The following is an 18561-nucleotide window of genomic DNA, read 5'->3' as shown; positions in this document are numbered from 1 at the left end:
TGGTGGGATGGGGGATCAACAGAGAAGTCAAACTCAGATATACAGAAAAATGAAGCTTCATTCTTTGCCCATCCAAGTTGATAACATGAGATTCTCACCTGCTACATCAGAAAACAAAACAAAAATACTTCCAAACAAGGGTGAGTGGGTGGAATTTAAATGTGTCTCTGGCATTTGTGTCTTGTTTGAGCAAAGAGCGACAGCTGCCCAATATCTTGGGTTCAGAGCCTGGCTCCATCCCTTCCGAAGTATCTCCCTTCCCTCGACCTGCTTTCTTCTCTGTAAAATGAGACCATGGTAGTTGTAATGATTTGCATTCGTGGGTGGGAAGTATATTGAAGAGTGGCTGCTCACAGTAGGTGCTTTGTGGTTTTTTGGCCAATTTAGGAAGACAAGGAGGTCACCACACATCGAGGCTGTGTGCTTTTTCTTCTTTTAATGTCTGCTGTTAATAAAATATTTTTACAGAGACCAAAAAGTCAGAATAGTGCAAAACATCTCAACACCATGCATTCATGACCACTTCTCGTTGGTTTTAAACATTTGTTCCAATATTTACAGAGAAATGGGGACATCTGTGCAGATGCCAGACTGACGGGATGGAATTAAAACAGACAAACAGCATTTTGAGTTCACATTTGCAATCACATGCTAAGAGAAGGTGTGTGGAGGAAGAACCTCCCTGGACTGCGTGGCCAGGTTTCAGGGACTCAAGGGGCTGGGGCCGGATGTGGGGTCTGAGTTTCCCTGACTGTGTAGCCAGGGATGCCTAGGGACCGTCCGCCAGTGACCTATGCCTTGCACAAGAGTCACTGTGGCTGGGCGGGGGGTGGGGGGCAGATGGAGGGGGTCTTACTTGACACTGTCAACTTGATTTGTCTCTCTAAAAAAAAAAAAAAAAGGCAAAGAGAAAAGCAACACGTGTCAGCGAAAATGACTTTGGTCCTTGATAATTATTAGGAAAGGATGTTCAGGAGACAGCAGGGGTCATGATGTAGAGCAGCTCCGCAGTGAGTTCCCCTCCCTCTCTGCCTGAGCAGCAGAGTTGGGGCAACTCTGGGCTGTCTCCCCTCTGTCCCCATGTCTGTGTTCCCACCTGTAAGATGGACATTGCTGGGGGTGAAGGACAGAAAGGTCTTTGAGGTCCCAGCTGGAGAGGTCCCAAGGATTTCTAGTTGGCTAAGTCTTTTTTTTTTTTTGCATCTCTGATGGGGGCATGGTGAGGTTTCAGGATGTAGTGCTGGAGAACCAGGATTGGGGGATGCCACTGGGCACCTCCTTATTTTAGGTAAATCTTTTGAGGACAGACTGGAGAGAGCAAGGAGGTCCTTCTTCCTTCTAGTTCTGTTTTTGCCCTTTCTCTCCTGTCTCTGCAGCCCCATCTCTGAATTGCTCTCTCTTCATTTCAAAGTTCTGGCTGTTCCCATCCAGGCAGGATCTGATCCTCTTGACTTCTTCCTCTGTCTGTCTGCCCGCCCCTCTTTTCTCTCCTTCCCTCCCTTCTGTTCTTTGGGTTCTTACTGTCTCCTCCCTTTTGAGGGGGGATTGGCTATGTCCCTCAATGTCACTCCCCACCCCACCCTGATCCCACTACGAGCCTATTTTATCCTTTTCCTGATCCATGAAAATCTGGGGCAAGTTCCCCGCATGGAACAAGTTCCAAATGCAATGCCAGGACCCCACCTGCACTCAGAACCCCGGGCACCCCAGGTGAAATGGTGGAAGCCCAAAGGTATCGTCCAATGCTGGGTGGCCCTCTGCTCCTCTCTGAGCCTTGTCGTTGTGATTTCAAACACTTCCAGTCCCCTCTGTCCTCTCTTTACTCTTTGCCCTGTGGCTCAGCCAGTCTGCTGGGAATACCTCCTGGGTGCCTAGATCTGTGTGGGAGGGGAAGGTTGGTATGGACAGACACACGTGAATGTGTGGGGACACACAGAACTCCCTGCCTGAGACATAATTCAATTAGACATCCCCTCCCCCCGGGCCCAGCCTTTGCTCACTGAAACTGGGGCTCTCAAGGGGCTTCAGAGCCCCATCTTGCAGGGAAAGAGAGCCTTTCACAGATACCCTCAGCTCCATGGCATCAGAGACAGAGGCTGGGGGAGGGGCGGACAGAGGGACAGTGGCTGGGGAAGTCCTGAGGGGGATCAGAGGTTTTCCACGGAAGGGAATATTTGTGATGAGTTTTGAGGAATGACTACCAGTTCTCTGGGGGGAAGAAGAGAGAGAAAATTTCCCCAACAGTTTTAGCCTGGGAGTCAGAAAACGTCATTTGACAAATACTCCCTGAGGCTCCCTCCATGTGCCTGGCCCCGTGCTGGGGAAGCCCCCACACACACACACACACACTCACACACCCTAGACCAGAGCACTTCCCAATAAAGCTTTTGGGAAACACCTTGGCTTTCTCTGGCAGAAGCTCAGCTCCCCCTGCCCTTTCCTGCCAGTCATTCAGGAAGTCTTTCAGAGCCTACTCCAAATCACAGATTAACTCCCCTTTGGATGTTGCTCCTCTCCGCATCTCCAAGTCAGCCATCCAGTCCACCGCCACCTCTTGGATGGTCTGAAGTTCAAATTTCCCTCTTGGGCCTCATGACCGAGACTCCAAGTTCCCTGCAAGACACCTCCAGCCTGTCCCTTGTCCCTGGGGCGGGGGGGCCCTCCCGCCCCACCATCCTGAATGAGAACTTTCATCCTAATCTCTAATTCTGAACCGTCAGTCACCTGAAACTGCCTGAATTTACACACACTCAAAACGCTCAGTCATGTCTGACTCTTTGTGACCCTATGGACTGTAGCCCATCAGGCTCCTCTGTCCCTGGGATTTCCCAGGCAAGAATACTAGACTGGGTAGCCATTCCCTTCTCCAGGGGATTTTCCCAAACCAGGGATTGAACCCGGGTCTCCCACATTGCAGGTGGATTCTTTACAGTCTGAGCCACCAGGGAATTTAGGGGACACACAAATACTTTCAGGTAAATTAGAAATAACAGCGGCTTCATCCAAACTCTTGTTCACAATACAACCCTCAGTTTGCACATGGCCTCCTTAGAGGTGCTCAACCCCTGGGCAGTGCACAATCGGGACATCTGTACCAAGGGGCCCTGGGGCTCATCCAAGGCATAGTTTTTAATATATGCTCCAAAATCTTTCCAAGAATTAATTTCAGTGTCCTGAAAGCATTTTGTCCTCCCCCCCCACCACATCAGTCTATTCTTCATGAGGTAGCCAGAGGGAGAGTCAAAACCTGAAATCCAGACTCTCCCCAGATTTAAAATCTCCTGGGGCCTCCCAAATCTCTAGGGTGAAATCAAAACTCCTCAGGACTTTATACCAGATCCCACCTGGCCTGAGACCTCGGCAGACCTCCTCAACCTCATCAGCATCTCCTACCACCCCATTGGTTGACTCAGCTCCAGCCACCTGACCTGGCTATGCTTCAAGTCAGCCCACTTCCAAGCCTTTGCATCCGAAGTTGCCTCTGCCTGGAGCTCTTTTCTCTCCAATGGGTGGTTCCTTTACACTTTTCACCTCCGCAGAAAGCCCTTCCCCATCTGAGGTAGCCCCCATCACTCCAGGAGCCTAGTTAACTCTCTTCTCATCCCTCTGTTTAAATTTTTCCCTAGTACAGCACAATCCTGTATTCATCAATCTGGTGGGAAAAAACCCCACAGCATACACATACTGGTCCAACGTGAAAAAGATCCTGAGCAAAGACAAGCCATGCCAAACTTTCCCAAAACGTCTCCCCAAATGCCTGTGTGAGCTAAAATGGAGAAATGTGGCCAAACTGCCCCAAAATCCCTGGTGGAGAAAGAGTTTCAGGCAGGCAGAGGCTCCACCTGGGGTATCCTGTGGCCTGTGTGTTTAAATGAATGAATGAAATTTGGGGGGAGTAAGCTCCCCAGCAAATTTGTATATTCACTTACACACACACACACACCCCTCTCAAGTTTCTGGTCTCTTTCCGTTCTTTCCTGACTGGAGCATTCTAGGGGAGGAAGTGGTTGGGGCAGGGAACTGGGTCCAGGGAATCCCAAATCTTCACTCTATTTTGGTGGGAGATCAAGAGTTCTCAGGTATCTAACCCTGGTGTCCCAATGGAAAGCAGTGAAGGCAGGGGTTCTGCGTGGCAGCCAGAGGTGGAAGGGGGCACTGGGGGACTTTGCCCTGAACCCCCACCTCTTTAAGGATTGGGGGCAGTCCCCTGAGGGGGGTTAGCAGCAATGGGGAGCTGTATCGGGTTATCCGATATCAGCTCACCCTTCAAAGGGGCACACAGGCCAAAGGGAATGGGGAGGGGATGTGGTACTGGAACCCTCGGCATTGTCTTAAGCAGCTCTCTGGGCCTCGGTTTTGCCATCTGTCAAACGAGTGGGTTGAACTCTATGATATGTGGTGGGGAACGGGGGAGGCAAAACCCCGTAGGGAAGCTGGGGCAGCGTGGATGTCCCAGAGCAGACCCCTTGGCCGGGTTTGGGCGCCCAAGAGCGCATGTGCTTTTGAAATCCCATCCTCCCCCGCTTCCTTATTTTTTGCACAAACATCAAAAGGGACTCTGGTCCACCTTGGTGGGGGGGCTCTCTAACCACCACCCTAGCCCCTCCAGTCCCCACACCACCCCAGGGGGCGCGCCAGGAAACCCTGCCCCTTGCCCAAGGCTCTCCCCTCAAGGGAGCTGAGAGTTCCATACTTGGCAAATTGGTCTCGGGCCCCAAAGGTTGGGACCCATCTTATGGCTTTTCCAGGGGGCAGGAGGCAGGGCGTCCCGGTAACACAGCTCTGGGACCTGGCCTCCTCTCCAGGGGCTGGTTTTCCTCCCATTCCAGCTCGAAAAGCCCCTAAACGCTGGGGGAGTAGCCTCAAGTAGGGGGGATGTGGCTTCTTCCTTCCTCTTGCCCTGGCGCAAGGCCTCCTGAGGGGGTAGGGCGCTGCCATTCACCTTTCCCCAGAATGGGAAACTAAATCAAAGGCGCAGAGGGAAGATGCCTTCCGTTCAGAGCCCGGAGACTCGCCCTCAGGGAGGTCCAAGCGCACAGGCACCGCCCCGCCCTGCGCGCTCTGCGCAGGCGCAATGGTGCCTGCCTGCGTGCACCGCACTAGGGGGCAGGCGCGGCACCGCCTTCCTCGGCGGAGCGCGTGTCCGACTTGAGCTTGACGAATTCCTTGGCCACCTCGTCATTGCTGCGTTGCGACAGGATGCGCAGCACCGTGAGGCCCGTGTCGTCCATGTGGATGCGGCGGCCAAGGGGCAACCAGCAGGCGGCGCTCCCGCGCTGGACCAGCTCGCGCAGCTGCAGCACGGCCAGCCCCACCGTGCGGTCCTCGCGCGCGAAGCAGTAGTCCTTGACGCACACCTGCAGCTCGTAGCACTCAGGGCCTGTGTCAGCGCTCAGCGTGCTGCGGGAGGGCGGAGCGTGAGGACAGGCCTCGCCCCCCTGGCCAACCAACCCCACCGGTGACTCCTCCTCCCTCACCGGGTCACGCCCACACTTGGGCATTCCGAGGCTCGGCCACGCCCACATTAAGTGATCCTATTTTCATAACCTGGTGCGAAGAACTGACTCATTGGAAAAGACCCTGATGCTGGGAAAGATTGAAGGCAGGAGAAGGGGACAACAGAAGATGAGATGGTTGGATGGCATCATCAACTCGATGGACATGAGTTTGAGTAAGGTCCGGGAGTTGGTGATGGACAGGGAAACCTGGCGTGCTGCAGTCCATGGGGTCGCAGAGTCCGACACGACTGAGTGACTAACTGATTTTCATAGCCTTCCAAGAGAATGAGCCTGGCTCTGCCCCTGCCCCAGGTGTCTTGCCTCACAACCCCATGCTGGGCCACGGCCACATCAGCTGACAACTCCTCTTCCTAGCATGATCCTTGCCCATTCTCTCTACCTTTACTTCTCTCATTCCTCACTCAAGGACACCCCCATGAAACTACTCCCAGCCCCCAGCCAAGCCACATCCTCACCCCAAGAGCCCCATGCTCCCACCCAGTGATACCAGCGCCCACACCCACAGCCGGCTGAACTGCTGCCTGCACCACCTTGACCCAGATGTGGCACCCAGAAGACCCTTTACCAGGCTCCCATCTGAACCCAAGTTCTCCCCTTGACGTGGCCCCTCCCCCGTGCTCCCTAGCCTACTCTTCTTACCCCCAAGGTGCCCTCTCCGTATAACCCTGCCCTGATGTCTCACCATGAGTGACTGCCCACTCTAGCGCTCTTCCCCCTCCTCCAGGTTACAAAGTTCTTGCTGCTGGGTCCTGCCCTGATGCTGGCTAGTCAAGAACTCTCTTCTCTCCGGCTACACCCACACTGATCTCTTGCATCTCCTTCCCAGGCTGCATTCCTAGCCCTCGACTACTTGGGCCCACCCCCAGGAGGTATCTGCCCCTACTAGGCGGTGCTCTTGTTCCCAGGTATTGCTTTAGGTGACCTACCTCTCCAAAGTCCTCTGACCAGGAGCTCTTCTCTGATAGGATTGGCCAGGCTCCGGGGACCCCTCCCTTCAGCTCTGATTCCCTCTTCCCCTGCTGCACTCTGTCCCCCAAGAACACCTCCCCAGTGTTACCCTGCCCCAGTGGGGCTCACACATGATCCAAAGATCCGCCAACCCTCACCCTCACCCCAGGTATACCTTGATCAGACTTATTTATGTTCCTTATAAATCATCCACTCCTCTAGGTCCCTGACGCCTCTGACCAAGATTACTCTTGCTTGTTGCGAAGCCCCATCTAGATGTGATCTCAGCTCTACCCACATGACACATATCCCCATGCCCTGGACCAAGCCACATTCCAATCTTGTTCCCCAGAGCAGACTTCTCCAGATGACCTATCCCAATAGCACCAACAAAGCTCATTGCTGACTCCAGGAGGTCCACCCCTATGCCCCTCAGCCCCAAGTTTCTTGCCTCATCATGACCACCCACACCTCTCAGACCAGAATTTTTAGCCCCAGAATGCCCCAGGTCAACATGTTCCTTCTGGCCAGACATCTTCTCCCCTTCATGAGCCTTCATTATGCTATTATATCATACTCACTGTCCCCGACCCTGACCTGTGTGTCCCCCAAGGTGGTCAACTCCATCCTGGTATCACTCCTGCACTAAGGTGTCTCCCTTCCCAGCATCCCCACTTACAATGTGATCCCTCCTGTTCCTGTCCCCAGAAACCACTGGTCCACCAGACATCCCTCCCGCCTACTGGGCCCTGAGGTCCATATAGGATCATGTCCCCTAGCCATGCTCCCCAAAGCATCCCAGACTTACAACTGAAAGCTCTCATTGTACTTGGGGGCCCAGCTGTTGTTCTTGGATTTGGTCGCAAACTTGCGTTTCTTGTCACTAAGCTGGGGCCCAATGATGTTGACCTCGATGAATGGCCGGAAAATGCCAGAAGTCTGCCACTTGAGATCATTGGCAGCCACCACTGTTGGGGGAATTAAAAGGTAAGACTGCTTAGGGTTCCGCACTACATAGCTGTGGTTTTTGAAACCTGGCTGAAAGATTACATTTCCCAGCATGCTTCTGTAGCTAAATATGACCACGTGACTAACTTCCAGCCAATGAGATGTAAGAGGAAGTGACACAAACAACTTTCAGCAGGGGAATGCCCCAAAGGCAGGGGGAATGCCCTACATTTTCTCTTTCCCCTAGCTGCAGACTGGGAAGCTGATGGGGGCTGAGTTCTTTGGGACCCTATAGAGGAAGAAAACACATTAGAGATAAAAATACAGCAAAAGATGTTTGGAGCCTGGATCCCCAACACAGCCCCCACATGAGTTCTGGGTTGATTGTTCTTGGAGTTACCCCACAGGAAGATTCATTCCATCTAATAATATCTTGTTTAAGCCATTGTTATTTTAGGTCTTGGATAAAACAGACCAATCTGTGTTCTAACTAGAAAATTAAAGCCCACAAGAGGAAAGCAGAGCTGGGAGAGAAAGTGGAATGAGTCCTGTAACACTCTTTGTACCTCTTGATCCAGCTGTGCCTGAAGGTGGATACTTCTGAACATTTCAGTTTTATGAAGACTTTTTTTTAATGAAAAAAAATTTTTTTTTCTTCCTTAAGCCTATTTGAGTTTGGTTTCAGTCTTAGAATCTAGTGCATCTTGACTAAGGCACTCTCCCTCCCACCTCAGGCTACTCACCTTTCACTGTGACCTTGTGTTCCCCAGTTCCTGGATGAGTGAAGAGCTCTACGTGGACGGAGACTTCACCCACAGGGTCTTCCACACCCGAGCCTGGGCAGGGCAGGGGAGGATGCTTGGCATGAGCTTCATTCTTTCCCACCCACCAGAAAGGACGTGGACTGCCTCCCACCCACCATATGCTGGCGGCATCAGGTCATCAGCCATGACAGGTTGGCACTGAGGGCAGGCTGGGAAGATGGGTGCTCATAAGGAGGCCGGGAATCCTCAGCCTTTCACTACTTTGTTTTGTGATCTCAGGCACATCTCTTAACTTCTCTGAGCCTAATGTCCTCTTCTTCATTCCCTGTCATCAGACTCAGTCTTCATCTTTCACACCATCTTGGCAGCATCTGACACTTTGGCTTTCTGTGCCTCAGTTTCTCCTCTTGGCTGCAACAAGGCTACACTCTCCAAGTTCTCATCTTACAGTTAGTCTCTCCTTCTCACCCTCTTTTTCCATTTCCTACTCCTCTGTTGATCTTCAAACTGTTGGGGCACCCTGTACCTCAGTCCTCAACCCCTCTTTTGTTTTCACTTCCTTGCTAAGTACTGATATGGTGGAAGATACTGCCAGGTCTGCCTTCAAAATACATCCAGACTCTGGCCCATCTCCACAGCCTCCATCCTGGTTCAGTCCCCATCAACCGTGTGGCTCCATCTCATACTTCTGGTATGGCTAAATGAACCACAGCTGCCCAATCAGAGCATTCTCCGACCATGGCTGCAGTGATTGGCTCAGGGATGGTCATGTGACCCAATCTGGGCCAATAGGAACTGGCCCAGGACTTTTGCTGTAACTCTTAGCAAAGAGTCTTTCTCTGGTTAAGCTGCTCCAAGGCCCAGTGAGGGGAGAGCTCATCCCACAGAGGTCTCAATAGAGACCAATGACCAATGGCATTGTTGGAGACTCTAGATCCAGCTATTACCGATGGCAAATCAATCCATAGGCTTTCAGTTACAGGCTCACAAATTCTCTAGTCTGCCTGAATCAAGGTAAGGTACTTTTCAATTTCAGCCACGACAAGCATCCTCATTGATTGATTCTGATGGGGATCATTGAAGGAGCAGTTTAGAAGCTTCTGTCCCCAACCTTCCGTGACTCTTGGGAAGGGCATCCTGTGAGGCTTGGGGACCTGTGACCGCCAGCACCTCCACCAGACCCCTCCCCTGCCCCTCAGGAAGCTTACCACGCCTGGAGCACCCCATGCATAGGGGGAGGAACAGGGGGAAAGTTGGGGTGGGGTGGGGTAGGAGAATGGGTCAGTCCAAGGTTGATCAGGTTACCTGGCTCTGTGCGGTTAGTGACCAAGGCTCAGGGGGCAGAAGTCCCCCATTGCCCCAGTATTGGAGTATGCACCCCCTCATCTTTGCCACCCACCCCAGGCTGCCTTCCTTGTCATCTCAGGCTCCCACCCCAGTTCCCCCAACCAGTCACATGCTCAGCCTCACCCCCCCCAACCCCCACCCCAGGCTGATGCTTCATAGCAAGCTCAATCCGGACCAGACTGAGGGGTGCCAGGGGGGAGTCGGACAGTGGTGGGTGGGGTGAGGGATCAGATCACGGCCAAAGCTAGTAAGAAGGGGGAGGGGGGCAGTGCTGGGCGCCCCCATCCCATGGTTTGCTGGCTCCAAGGGGAAGTGTCTTTCCCAGGCCTCTCTGTGCTTGTCCCAACCCCACCCCCACTCCCCCAATCCCAGGCCCCCTTGAGGGGGAAAGTTCCTTGGGCAAGGGGCTTAATCTCCTTTGAGGCAGCTTCCTCATCTATGGAATAACGGATCACCCTGAGGGGCAACCTAAAGGAATGTCTTCTAGAATACCGAGAAATACTTGGCACAAAGGCTAGCTCAGAGTTAGAGCCTGAAAAATGCTCGTTTTCTTTGCTCATAAAAGTGACATCAATAAAAATAATAACAATAATACAATTAACAATTGCTGCCAGCTAGTACATGTCAAGAACTGCTCTAAATTTAATTCATCTAGTGCTAAAAATAATCTTATGAATTAGGGTCCTTGACTGTTCTCATTTTACAGATGAGAAAACTGAGGCTCAAGGAGGCAGCCGGTTGCGGGAGGCGCCCACCCACGGAGTGGCACAGCTGGAATCTGAGATGGGCAAGCGCCTGTCTGGGGGACCCGGGATCTGGGTTAAGAGCAGCACCTAGGGAGAAACAGATTCCGACTCGAATCGCTACTCCTTCCCCACGTGGAACCAGCAAGCCGTCCTTCCCCCTGGTCCGCCTAGGCACCCCTGAAGCCAGTCGGGCCTGGGAGGGGCCCCGCAGGCCTGGGAGGCGGAAGGACGGGCCTTTTACTAGCCGGGCCAGGAGGGGTGCAGGCACCGGGCACCGGGCGCGGGCGGGCGGGCGGCGTAAGCACGTACCCTTCTCAGGATAAATGTCTTCACTAAGGGTAAACCTAGTCCCTTTTCCACCATGGACTAATCACGGGAGTGGGGAGGTGGAGAAAGGAGGGGAGGGAGGAGGGAGGGGAAAGACGAGCGAGCGAGAGAGAGGCGAGGATGGAGGGCGAGTGTGCGTGGCGGGGAGCAGGGTAGGCGCGGAGAGGGGGCGGCGAGTGAGAGGGAGGAGAAACAAGAGAGAGAGAAACGTCAGCTGCAGACGGACAGACAGACAGCCTCCCGCTCCGGGGGGACACCAGGAACACTAAAAGCAGCAGCGTGGGCTGGGCACGAAGCTGAGCGCAGAGGCCCGACGCCCGGGGAGGGCCCTAAGCCCTGGGCTGACTCGGGGGGGAAGGGGGCAGCTGGTGGCCGCAGGGTTTAGCTCCCCTCACCCCAGCCTCCTCTTCCACTGCCGGTACTAAGCCTGGGTTAGCGGCCAACCTTCTCGCCCGTGTCTGCACTCTTAGGGCCAATTTTGAAAAGGAGGGTCCCCAGGGAGGGGAACTAGGACCCTAGAGTCCTGCCCCCCAGCCCCAGCTGCTGTGTGCGAACTCAGAGATGGACAGGAGACAGAGGCAAGAGAAGAAAGAGAAAGAGAGAATTTGAGAAATAAGAACTCCCTCTCCGTCCGCCCCCTCCAGGTCGGCGTCCCTCCCGTCTCTGGTGCTGTCACTCCTTAGCCCCCGACAGTACAGAGGTCCCTCCCAGGGTACTTTCAACCATTCTTCCAGAGGTCCCTCCCCCGAAATTGCCAATCATTCATTGGTCTCGTGACGTCAGAGATCCCGCCCCTGCCATGGATGTCAATCACTGTCTCCGCCGTCACAAAGTCCCTCCCCTAAAGCTATCAACCACTCTCTGGAACCAAGGAGTCGAGGTCCCGCCCCTAACAGCTGTCAATCACTCCTGGTCCCTGCGGACAGAGGTCCCGCTCTACAGATTTCAATTACATCCTGACCCCCTGACGTCATGGGTTTTCCCAGGAGATGTATTCCCTCCTGGCCCACTGACGTCAGAGGTCCCGCTCATACAAGCTGTAGATCATTCATTGGCCCGGTGACATCATGGAGCTCACGTGCGCCCCGGAGCTGTCAATTCTTCCCGGACTCGTGACGTCACAGAGGTGAGTCCAAGGCGACCGCCTCGCCGGGGCTTGGGGCTGGGCTGCCCCTACGGGATGTGGGATTTTGTTCGAGCTAACCAGCGGCTCCTTACCCTGGGCCGACTGCGTCTGCACGAATGTCTTGATGAGCAGGTCGGTGGCCTGCGTGTAGAGGGACAGGGCATAGCGCAGGGACTGCAGGTCTGGGCTCTTCTCCAGGAAAGTTTTCTTGAGGCCCACGCCACCTGCATGGAAGTATTGCTGTGGGGAGCAGGGTAGAGAGAGGTCAGGCTCGGACCCTCGACCTGCCCTTCGGGCTGGGCAGCCCCAATGCCCCTCCCCCACTCTGCTGCCCTCTACTGTGATGGGTGGGGTGACAGGGCGGGTCTTCATAACACCCAGGGCCCAGGACTTCCCTGGTGGTCCAGTGGCCAAGACCTTGTGCTCCCAATGCAAGGGGTGTGGTTTTGATCCCTGGTCAGGGAACTAGATCCTACGTGGGGCAACTAAGAGTTCACTGCTGTAACTAAAGATCCCACATGCTGCCCTGAAGATCTAAGACCCTGCGAGCCGCAAGTAAGACCCAACACACCCAAATAAATAAATATATAAAAATAAATATTCAAACAAGCAAACAAAAAACCCAGGTCCTGCTACTCCCACCCTTACCCCTGCCCCAAACCCACAGGTGGGCTACCAGCACCCTCAGAATAACACCCATGTCTTGCACCCCCTCCCTGGCCCTTTGCAGCTCTAACCTGCAATCTCCTAACCTTTCCCAAAGTCTTCCCTCGCCTCATGGCCTTTTCACTTTCTATGTTTGCTGGTGAGAAAGTCCTCCCAGTCCCCACCCCTAATTTTCCATTTTGCCATGGCTGGCTCCCTGTCTTTCTTTGATTAAGTTTTCAAAGGGTTTTCCTTAACCACCCCTCCTTAATATGTTGCCAACCATATTTTGCTGCAATTCTCCATTTCAACAAAACATTTCCTTCTACAAGAGTAGTCTTCACACTTTTTATTTCATGGAAACCACAGCTCCCTTTCACAGCTCCATGTTATCGCAAGGGCTGGTTCCCTGCCTAAGAATGCTCTATTTGTTTTGCCTTGTGAATTTCTATTCCTCAAACTCCACCTCCCATGTGCTGTCTTCCAGAAAGCCCTCCCTGGGCTCTCCCATCCTTTCCAGTACCCTGTCCTGACCCCACAGAGCTGGGGATGTCCACAGGGGTCTGCCCTCAGCCAGCCTTGAACTGACAAAGAAGGGTGATCAGGGAGTGTTTATAAATGGAATGGATTAAGGTGGGTTGCAGCCTAGATTCATGTCCACACTAGCCACATCCTCTGCTTGCCCTCCCTGGGATGGGCAGGGGAGGCCTCTCACCTTGATAGTGTCCAGGGCCAGCTCAACAACTGCACACTGCTTCGGGGTCAAGCTCTTGGCTTCTTCTCGTACCATGTGGTCCTGGATGGATGGAGAGAGGGGCCACGTGGGCAGTGCAAACTCTTCCCTGGAGATCTGCCTATCTATGGGTCTCATCTTCGCTAAACTACAAGGAGTTGGACAAGAGGGTCTTTCTTTTCGTCATTGTGCTCTCAGTGCCTAGCATGTGGCTGACACTCGACATGTGCTCAATAAACATTTGCTGAATAATTATTTTTCCTCTTGATCAAGCTGTATCTGAAGCTGAACCTTACAATACACTGAGCAAATAAATTGTGCTTAAGCCAGTCTGAATAGGGTTTCTGTCCTTTGAGCCTGCAAAGCACGCCACTATTCTCAGACCTCTTCCCCAGGAAGCCCCCCACCCCTGGCCTCACCTTGAGTTTAGATAGCTGACCCAGCTCCTTGGCTGCATTGAAGATCATCTGGGTTCCCTGTGGGTAATAACCGACATAACCCCGGTGAGGGTGGGGCCCTCCTGCCCAGTGCCCAAGCCCCCATTGACACCCTAGCCCTGGACGCCATCATGGTTCTTGTCCAAAGGCTCTGGACAACCTTGTCCCTGGTTGCACCCTGGGGACAGACGTTTGGATCCCCCAGAAAGTGCTGAGGAGGAGATGGTGACCTTGTCCCCAGGAATCTCAGTCCTGTGAGGGGCACTACCCATCCTCCCACCTCCACCATGGCCCCAGGTTTATGGCACAGAGAAGAAAACAGGGCAGTGGGAGGGGGAAGCCCAACTCGATGTTTATGGGTATGAGTGGGACTTGCCAGCTCCGGGCCACGGAGCCTTGAAAAAACCACGGGATGGACTCTGGTGAAACCTACCACCCACCATGGGCCCAACTCCCTCTGTGGGAAAACTTCCCCAGTAATCTGAGGGGGTGGGTAGGGGACTGTTCACCTGAACTTTTAAAGAAAGAATCCTCCCCCTTAACACCCACCTCTGGACCCATCTCCCATTCCTCCCCAAAACAGACATCAGTAAGATGACATCCTGGTTATGGCTCCGATGGGCCAGGTGGGCCTGGGTTCAAATCCCAGCTCTGCTGTGTGGTCCTGGGCAAGTCACTGAACCTCTCTGAGCCTCAGTTTTCCCATCTCCGATGGAGGAAATCCTATTCCATTTGTGGCTTAGCTGGGACTAAACGTGTCTTTGCTCAGTGTTCACAGTTATTACTACTCGGTATCAAGGTCATGGGCAGCACTAGGGGAGACGGGGCCCTGGCCTGGAAGCTATATATCGTGCCCCTCAGCCCCCATCATGATGCTGAGTGAACTGAGACATGTCTCAAGCCCTCTCTGGGCCTCAGTTTCCTCCCCTGGCCGCTAGGGGCACCTACACTAGCTTAGGGGATGGTGGGGGGTGGGGCTGAGTACCATTGAGGTTACGAGCCCTGAATTACTGGTCCTGGGGTGGCCTGGGAGCCCTGGGCAAGGCTAAGCAGGGAGAAGGGCCATTTTCAGCTGGAATATTTGGAATCACACTGATGCTTTTCCAAGCTGGCCAGTGGGGTCCGGTCACCCTGCCACTAGTGGTATTAGCATTATCATCCTGGCTGTAGCTACTCTTCTTAGTCCTTGTCTGTGGTCCCCGAGGCTGTCACAAGGCACAGTTACTCCCGAGCCCAGCCTGGGCCTCGGTTTCCCCTGCCACACCCTCCTCCCCACTTGCCACCCGCCCCTGCCACCCCTCACGAGCAAGCCAGACAGACAGAGGAAGAAGAGACCGACAGACAGGGTCACAGTACACCCCCAGACGGCACGGATCACAGAAGTGGAAAGAGGCGTGGGTGGGGTGCGGGGGAAGGGGTGAGGGTGGGAGCCAGACAGACAGTGAGAGGCCGGTCTTACATCTGAGTGGCTTGGCAATTTCACCCTGCCCTGTGGAGAGAATCAGGTGAGGGTCAGAGTTTGGGTTGCTGCTGAGAAGATATTCAGTGGGGCTTTCCTGTCCCCCTCAACACACAGCCCACAAGCTCCCTCCCAGGTTCTGGGTCCAATGCTGGACCCCCTCCCCAGCTAGGCACCTCCCCTCCCCTGGTGGGGATTCGGGGTCAGACTCTGAACTGCCAGGAGACTAGAGTCAGCCCATCACCTGGGACAGGTATCCAATCCCACAGTCAGCCTGCCCCAAGACTGGGTGCCTTGGGGAGGGGGGGAAGAGAGAGACAGAGCTTGCAGTCTCTCCTTCCACAACTCCCAAGACCTCACCCCAGCAGGCCTGACTCTAAAGAAACATACTAACACAAGTATCACAAGTTCACACAATACACAGACACACACCCAGGCATATCCACGGGTATGCAGAACGTTTACGCACACACACACCTGGATCGACATACAAAGACACACACACATGCAAAAGAACTCAGGAGCTAAAATACACACATGTACTACTAAACACCTGCCCACATGTGCACAATCACACACATAAACCCACACTCTCCACCCTGACAGGGATGCACATACATGCATAGAGTGCCTGAACATACTGAACACATATGCCCTCCAAAGGGCTGGATGGGTGAGTTGGAAGCCCTACAACCTCTGTTCATGAAGTGGAGACACACCTTGTGTGCACAGAGGCACGATAGCTCCTGCATGAGTGCACAGCAAGGGTAACCGTTCATGTATTACCACAGCTCCCATCTCCTTACAACAAACACCCATTAGAATGAACAAAACATGTCTCAGTTCAGGGCAGTCCACTGTCTGGGCCCTTCTAGAGGCCAAAGAATTTCAGCTGAGCCCAGGACTGGGATTAGTCCTTTGGGCACTGTTGTGAGAGGACAGGGGCTGTGTGAGCACAAACACACATGCTCCAAGCTATGTCCCTGGGGATCCACTTTGTTTCTGATTCCTGGTTTTGTGTGACTCGGTTAGGGCACCCACCTCCTACCCATGAAACCCCCAGCTGACCTCCCTGCCCATGCAAATGGACACACACACATACACACACACCCACACAGCAGAGTTTGGGGCCTCAGCACAGGCGAGGCCCTCATTACCTTTTCTAATCCCTTGCCATGTTTTCTCAAGAGGGTGCCCTGCAGAGACAATGTCACAGGGTGATCAACCTAGCAAGCTGTGTGGGGTGGGAACCCAGGGCGAGAAAACACACTCATGGGGATAGGAAGTAAAGGGCATCTTCACTGCACAGTGGGCTGGAGACAGTTGCTGGGGGGAGTAATGTGTGTGCCTTAATGACTGACTTAAAAGGTGTGAGAGCCAGAGAGGCAGGAAAGAGAGAGAGAAGGAGAAATAGAAATACAGAGCCAGAGAGAAAGAGAGAAGTCACTGCCAAAATATAATCCATTTATATTTACTGTATATATGAGGCTGTTGGTTTTTGAGTCAACAGGAAAGTAAATGGGCTCCGTGTTCAGACAGACCTGAATTTGAATCCTGGCATATATTTACTATGTGGTTTTGACCAGATGACTCTTCCTCTCTGAGCCTCAACTTTCCTCATCTGTAAAATGGAAATAATAATATCTATCTCACTCAAACGTGTGTCATGAAGGCGAGCTGAAACAATAGCCGTGAGGTCTGGAATACAGGAAATCCTCAGCAAATGTATATTCCCTTAGCTCTCTACCCACAGACGCACTGTCTAGCTGAATAGGTTGCCACCGCGTGGTTACAGTCAGACTGCAGCCACAAGAAGTGAGATGAGCCCGAGCAAGTTTTCGACAAAACTTGAATTTTATAACAGCCTTGTCTTGCCCAAAAAGAGGACTCCAGAGTGGTTCTAACTGATCTCTGCCCTTCTGTGTGTCTACACCCAACCACCACCACCAATAATATTAGCTCTAACTTAGCGAGCACTGCCTTAGTCAGTCACTGAGCACTTGAACACATCATCCTACTTGGTTCTGAAAACAACACTCAGAGAGCTGCTACAATTAACCTCTTTTTTTTCCCCCCAGACAAGGAAATGGAGTTTGGGAGGTGAAATGACTTCCCAAGGTCACAGAGAAAACGGCTGGGCTGAGATTTGATGCCAAGTCTGCCTGACACCAAGGAGTCACAACATTGTCCCCACCTGGGTGCCTGTCTGGGATTCCTGTGTGTTAGCATGTGTGGTGGGAGTCGGGTGGGCAGGGGTGATGGGCGGTCTGCCTGATCCGATAGCTTTGGGAACCGGGGTGGTGAGGGTGTAGTTCGTACGGTTACTAACAGTTCAGAGTGGAAAAGGGAGGTCAGAGAAGTTCCATTGACTTTGAACATCCTTTAAGCTTCAGGGAGAGACCCAGATATCCTGGTGGCGTCTCAGCATGGCAGTAAGGGTGAATTCTAACTAAATCATGTCAGCAGAGTGAAGGTGGTGGACCCGGGGCGGAAGGCCCCTCCTCCGTACTTCTAATTGGGCGGGGTGGGGCGTGGCCTCCCTCCCTCCCGGCCCCGCCCCTCCCCATGCCCCGCCCCAGACAGACACAGGCACATCTAGGCGGAAGGTGGGACAGTGGGTGGGGGGCCAGTAGGTGAGGAGGGGGCGCTGGGCGGGGGCGGGGGGGAGGGTGCAGCCACGCGGTGGGCCGAGTCCAGACACAGAGCGGACGGACAGACAGACGGACAGAGGGGCCTCTACTTACGATCATCTGTCAGCCGTGATGGGGGCGGGGCGATGGGGGAGGGGGGAATAAGTCACCGTGAGTCTCCCGGAAAAGCCAGGGAGGGGGCGGAGACGGCACCAAAGGGCGGACCCCGTGTCCCAGCCCAGCCCAGTCCAGGGGAGGAGCGGACGGGCGGACAGCTAGAGGTCCCCAGCATCCCCCACCATTACTGCCTCTCGGTTGCCCCCGCCGCCCCTCCCACGCCTCCCTCATCCACCCAGAAACTTCCTCCCACTCTATGCTGTGCCTTTAACTACATGCCCTCACTGTCCTTAGGCCCCGACACCTCCCCAGGGGAAGCCATATCCAGCCACACCCCTCTGAAGATGACACAATCCCTCACCCCTACCCAGCAGCCTGACTCTGCAGATCACTATCCCTGGGCTGTGACCAGAAGAGTCCCAGGGGCACGGTCCTGGTCTCCAGATGACCACGGACTTCTGCTTGACATCTGTTAACTTCCGAGCTCTCTGTAACCTCTCGTTGACCTCCTGCAACTCTGTTCTATTGGCCTCTGAGCTTTGAAATCTGGGTATCTCCTTTACTTGCCTCTTGATTGACCTCCACAGCTCCCTGATGAACCCACTGACCTCTATAACCTCTGTGACCCATGGATGGCCTTGATGCCCAAGCTGATCTATTTTCTGGGTAATCTCTGACCTTTAAATAATCACTTGTTCCTCCTATGACCCCTATATCCCCTAGATGTCTCTTTACTTGACCTCTTTGACCCTTAAATAACTGACCTGAGTGACCTTTTGACCCTTTTATGACTTTTCACCCATGTGTGACCTCTC

The 18561-nt window shown here is 53.6% G+C and overlaps 1 protein-coding gene across 6 annotated transcripts in view; it reads right to left on the bottom strand.

Moving 5' to 3' along the window:
• Positions 1-1601: 1601 nt before the first annotated feature.
• The window catches only part of UNC13A (unc-13 homolog A), a 68122-nt gene continuing 51162 nt past the window's right edge, over positions 1602-18561 (bottom strand). For 4 of the 6 annotated variants that reach the window (XM_086408485.1, XM_086408486.1, XM_086408488.1 and 1 more), the window contains 6 exons: positions 13523-13579; positions 13086-13166; positions 11818-11965; positions 8159-8251; positions 7276-7435; positions 1602-5400 (listed from right to left, as the gene is read on the bottom strand). In XM_086408485.1, the coding sequence (XP_086264611.1) occupies positions 5100-5400; positions 7276-7435; positions 8159-8251; positions 11818-11965; positions 13086-13166; positions 13523-13579 (840 nt within the window). In that variant the 3' untranslated portion in view covers positions 1602-5099. Of the gene's footprint in view, positions 5401-7275; positions 7436-8158; positions 8252-11817; positions 11966-13085; positions 13167-13522; positions 13580-14999; positions 15030-16156; positions 16196-18561 lie in introns of all 6 variants that reach the window. The other 2 variants (XM_086408491.1, XM_086408490.1) reach the window with 2 other exon arrangements.

This window comes from Bos grunniens, chromosome 7, assembly GCF_055505025.1.
Source record: "Bos grunniens cultivar Pamir isolate PY7600 chromosome 7, Bosgru_T2T1.0, whole genome shotgun sequence".
Taxonomy (NCBI): domain Eukaryota; kingdom Metazoa; phylum Chordata; class Mammalia; order Artiodactyla; family Bovidae; genus Bos; species Bos grunniens.
This window is presented reverse-complemented; position numbering and strand designations above follow the sequence as displayed.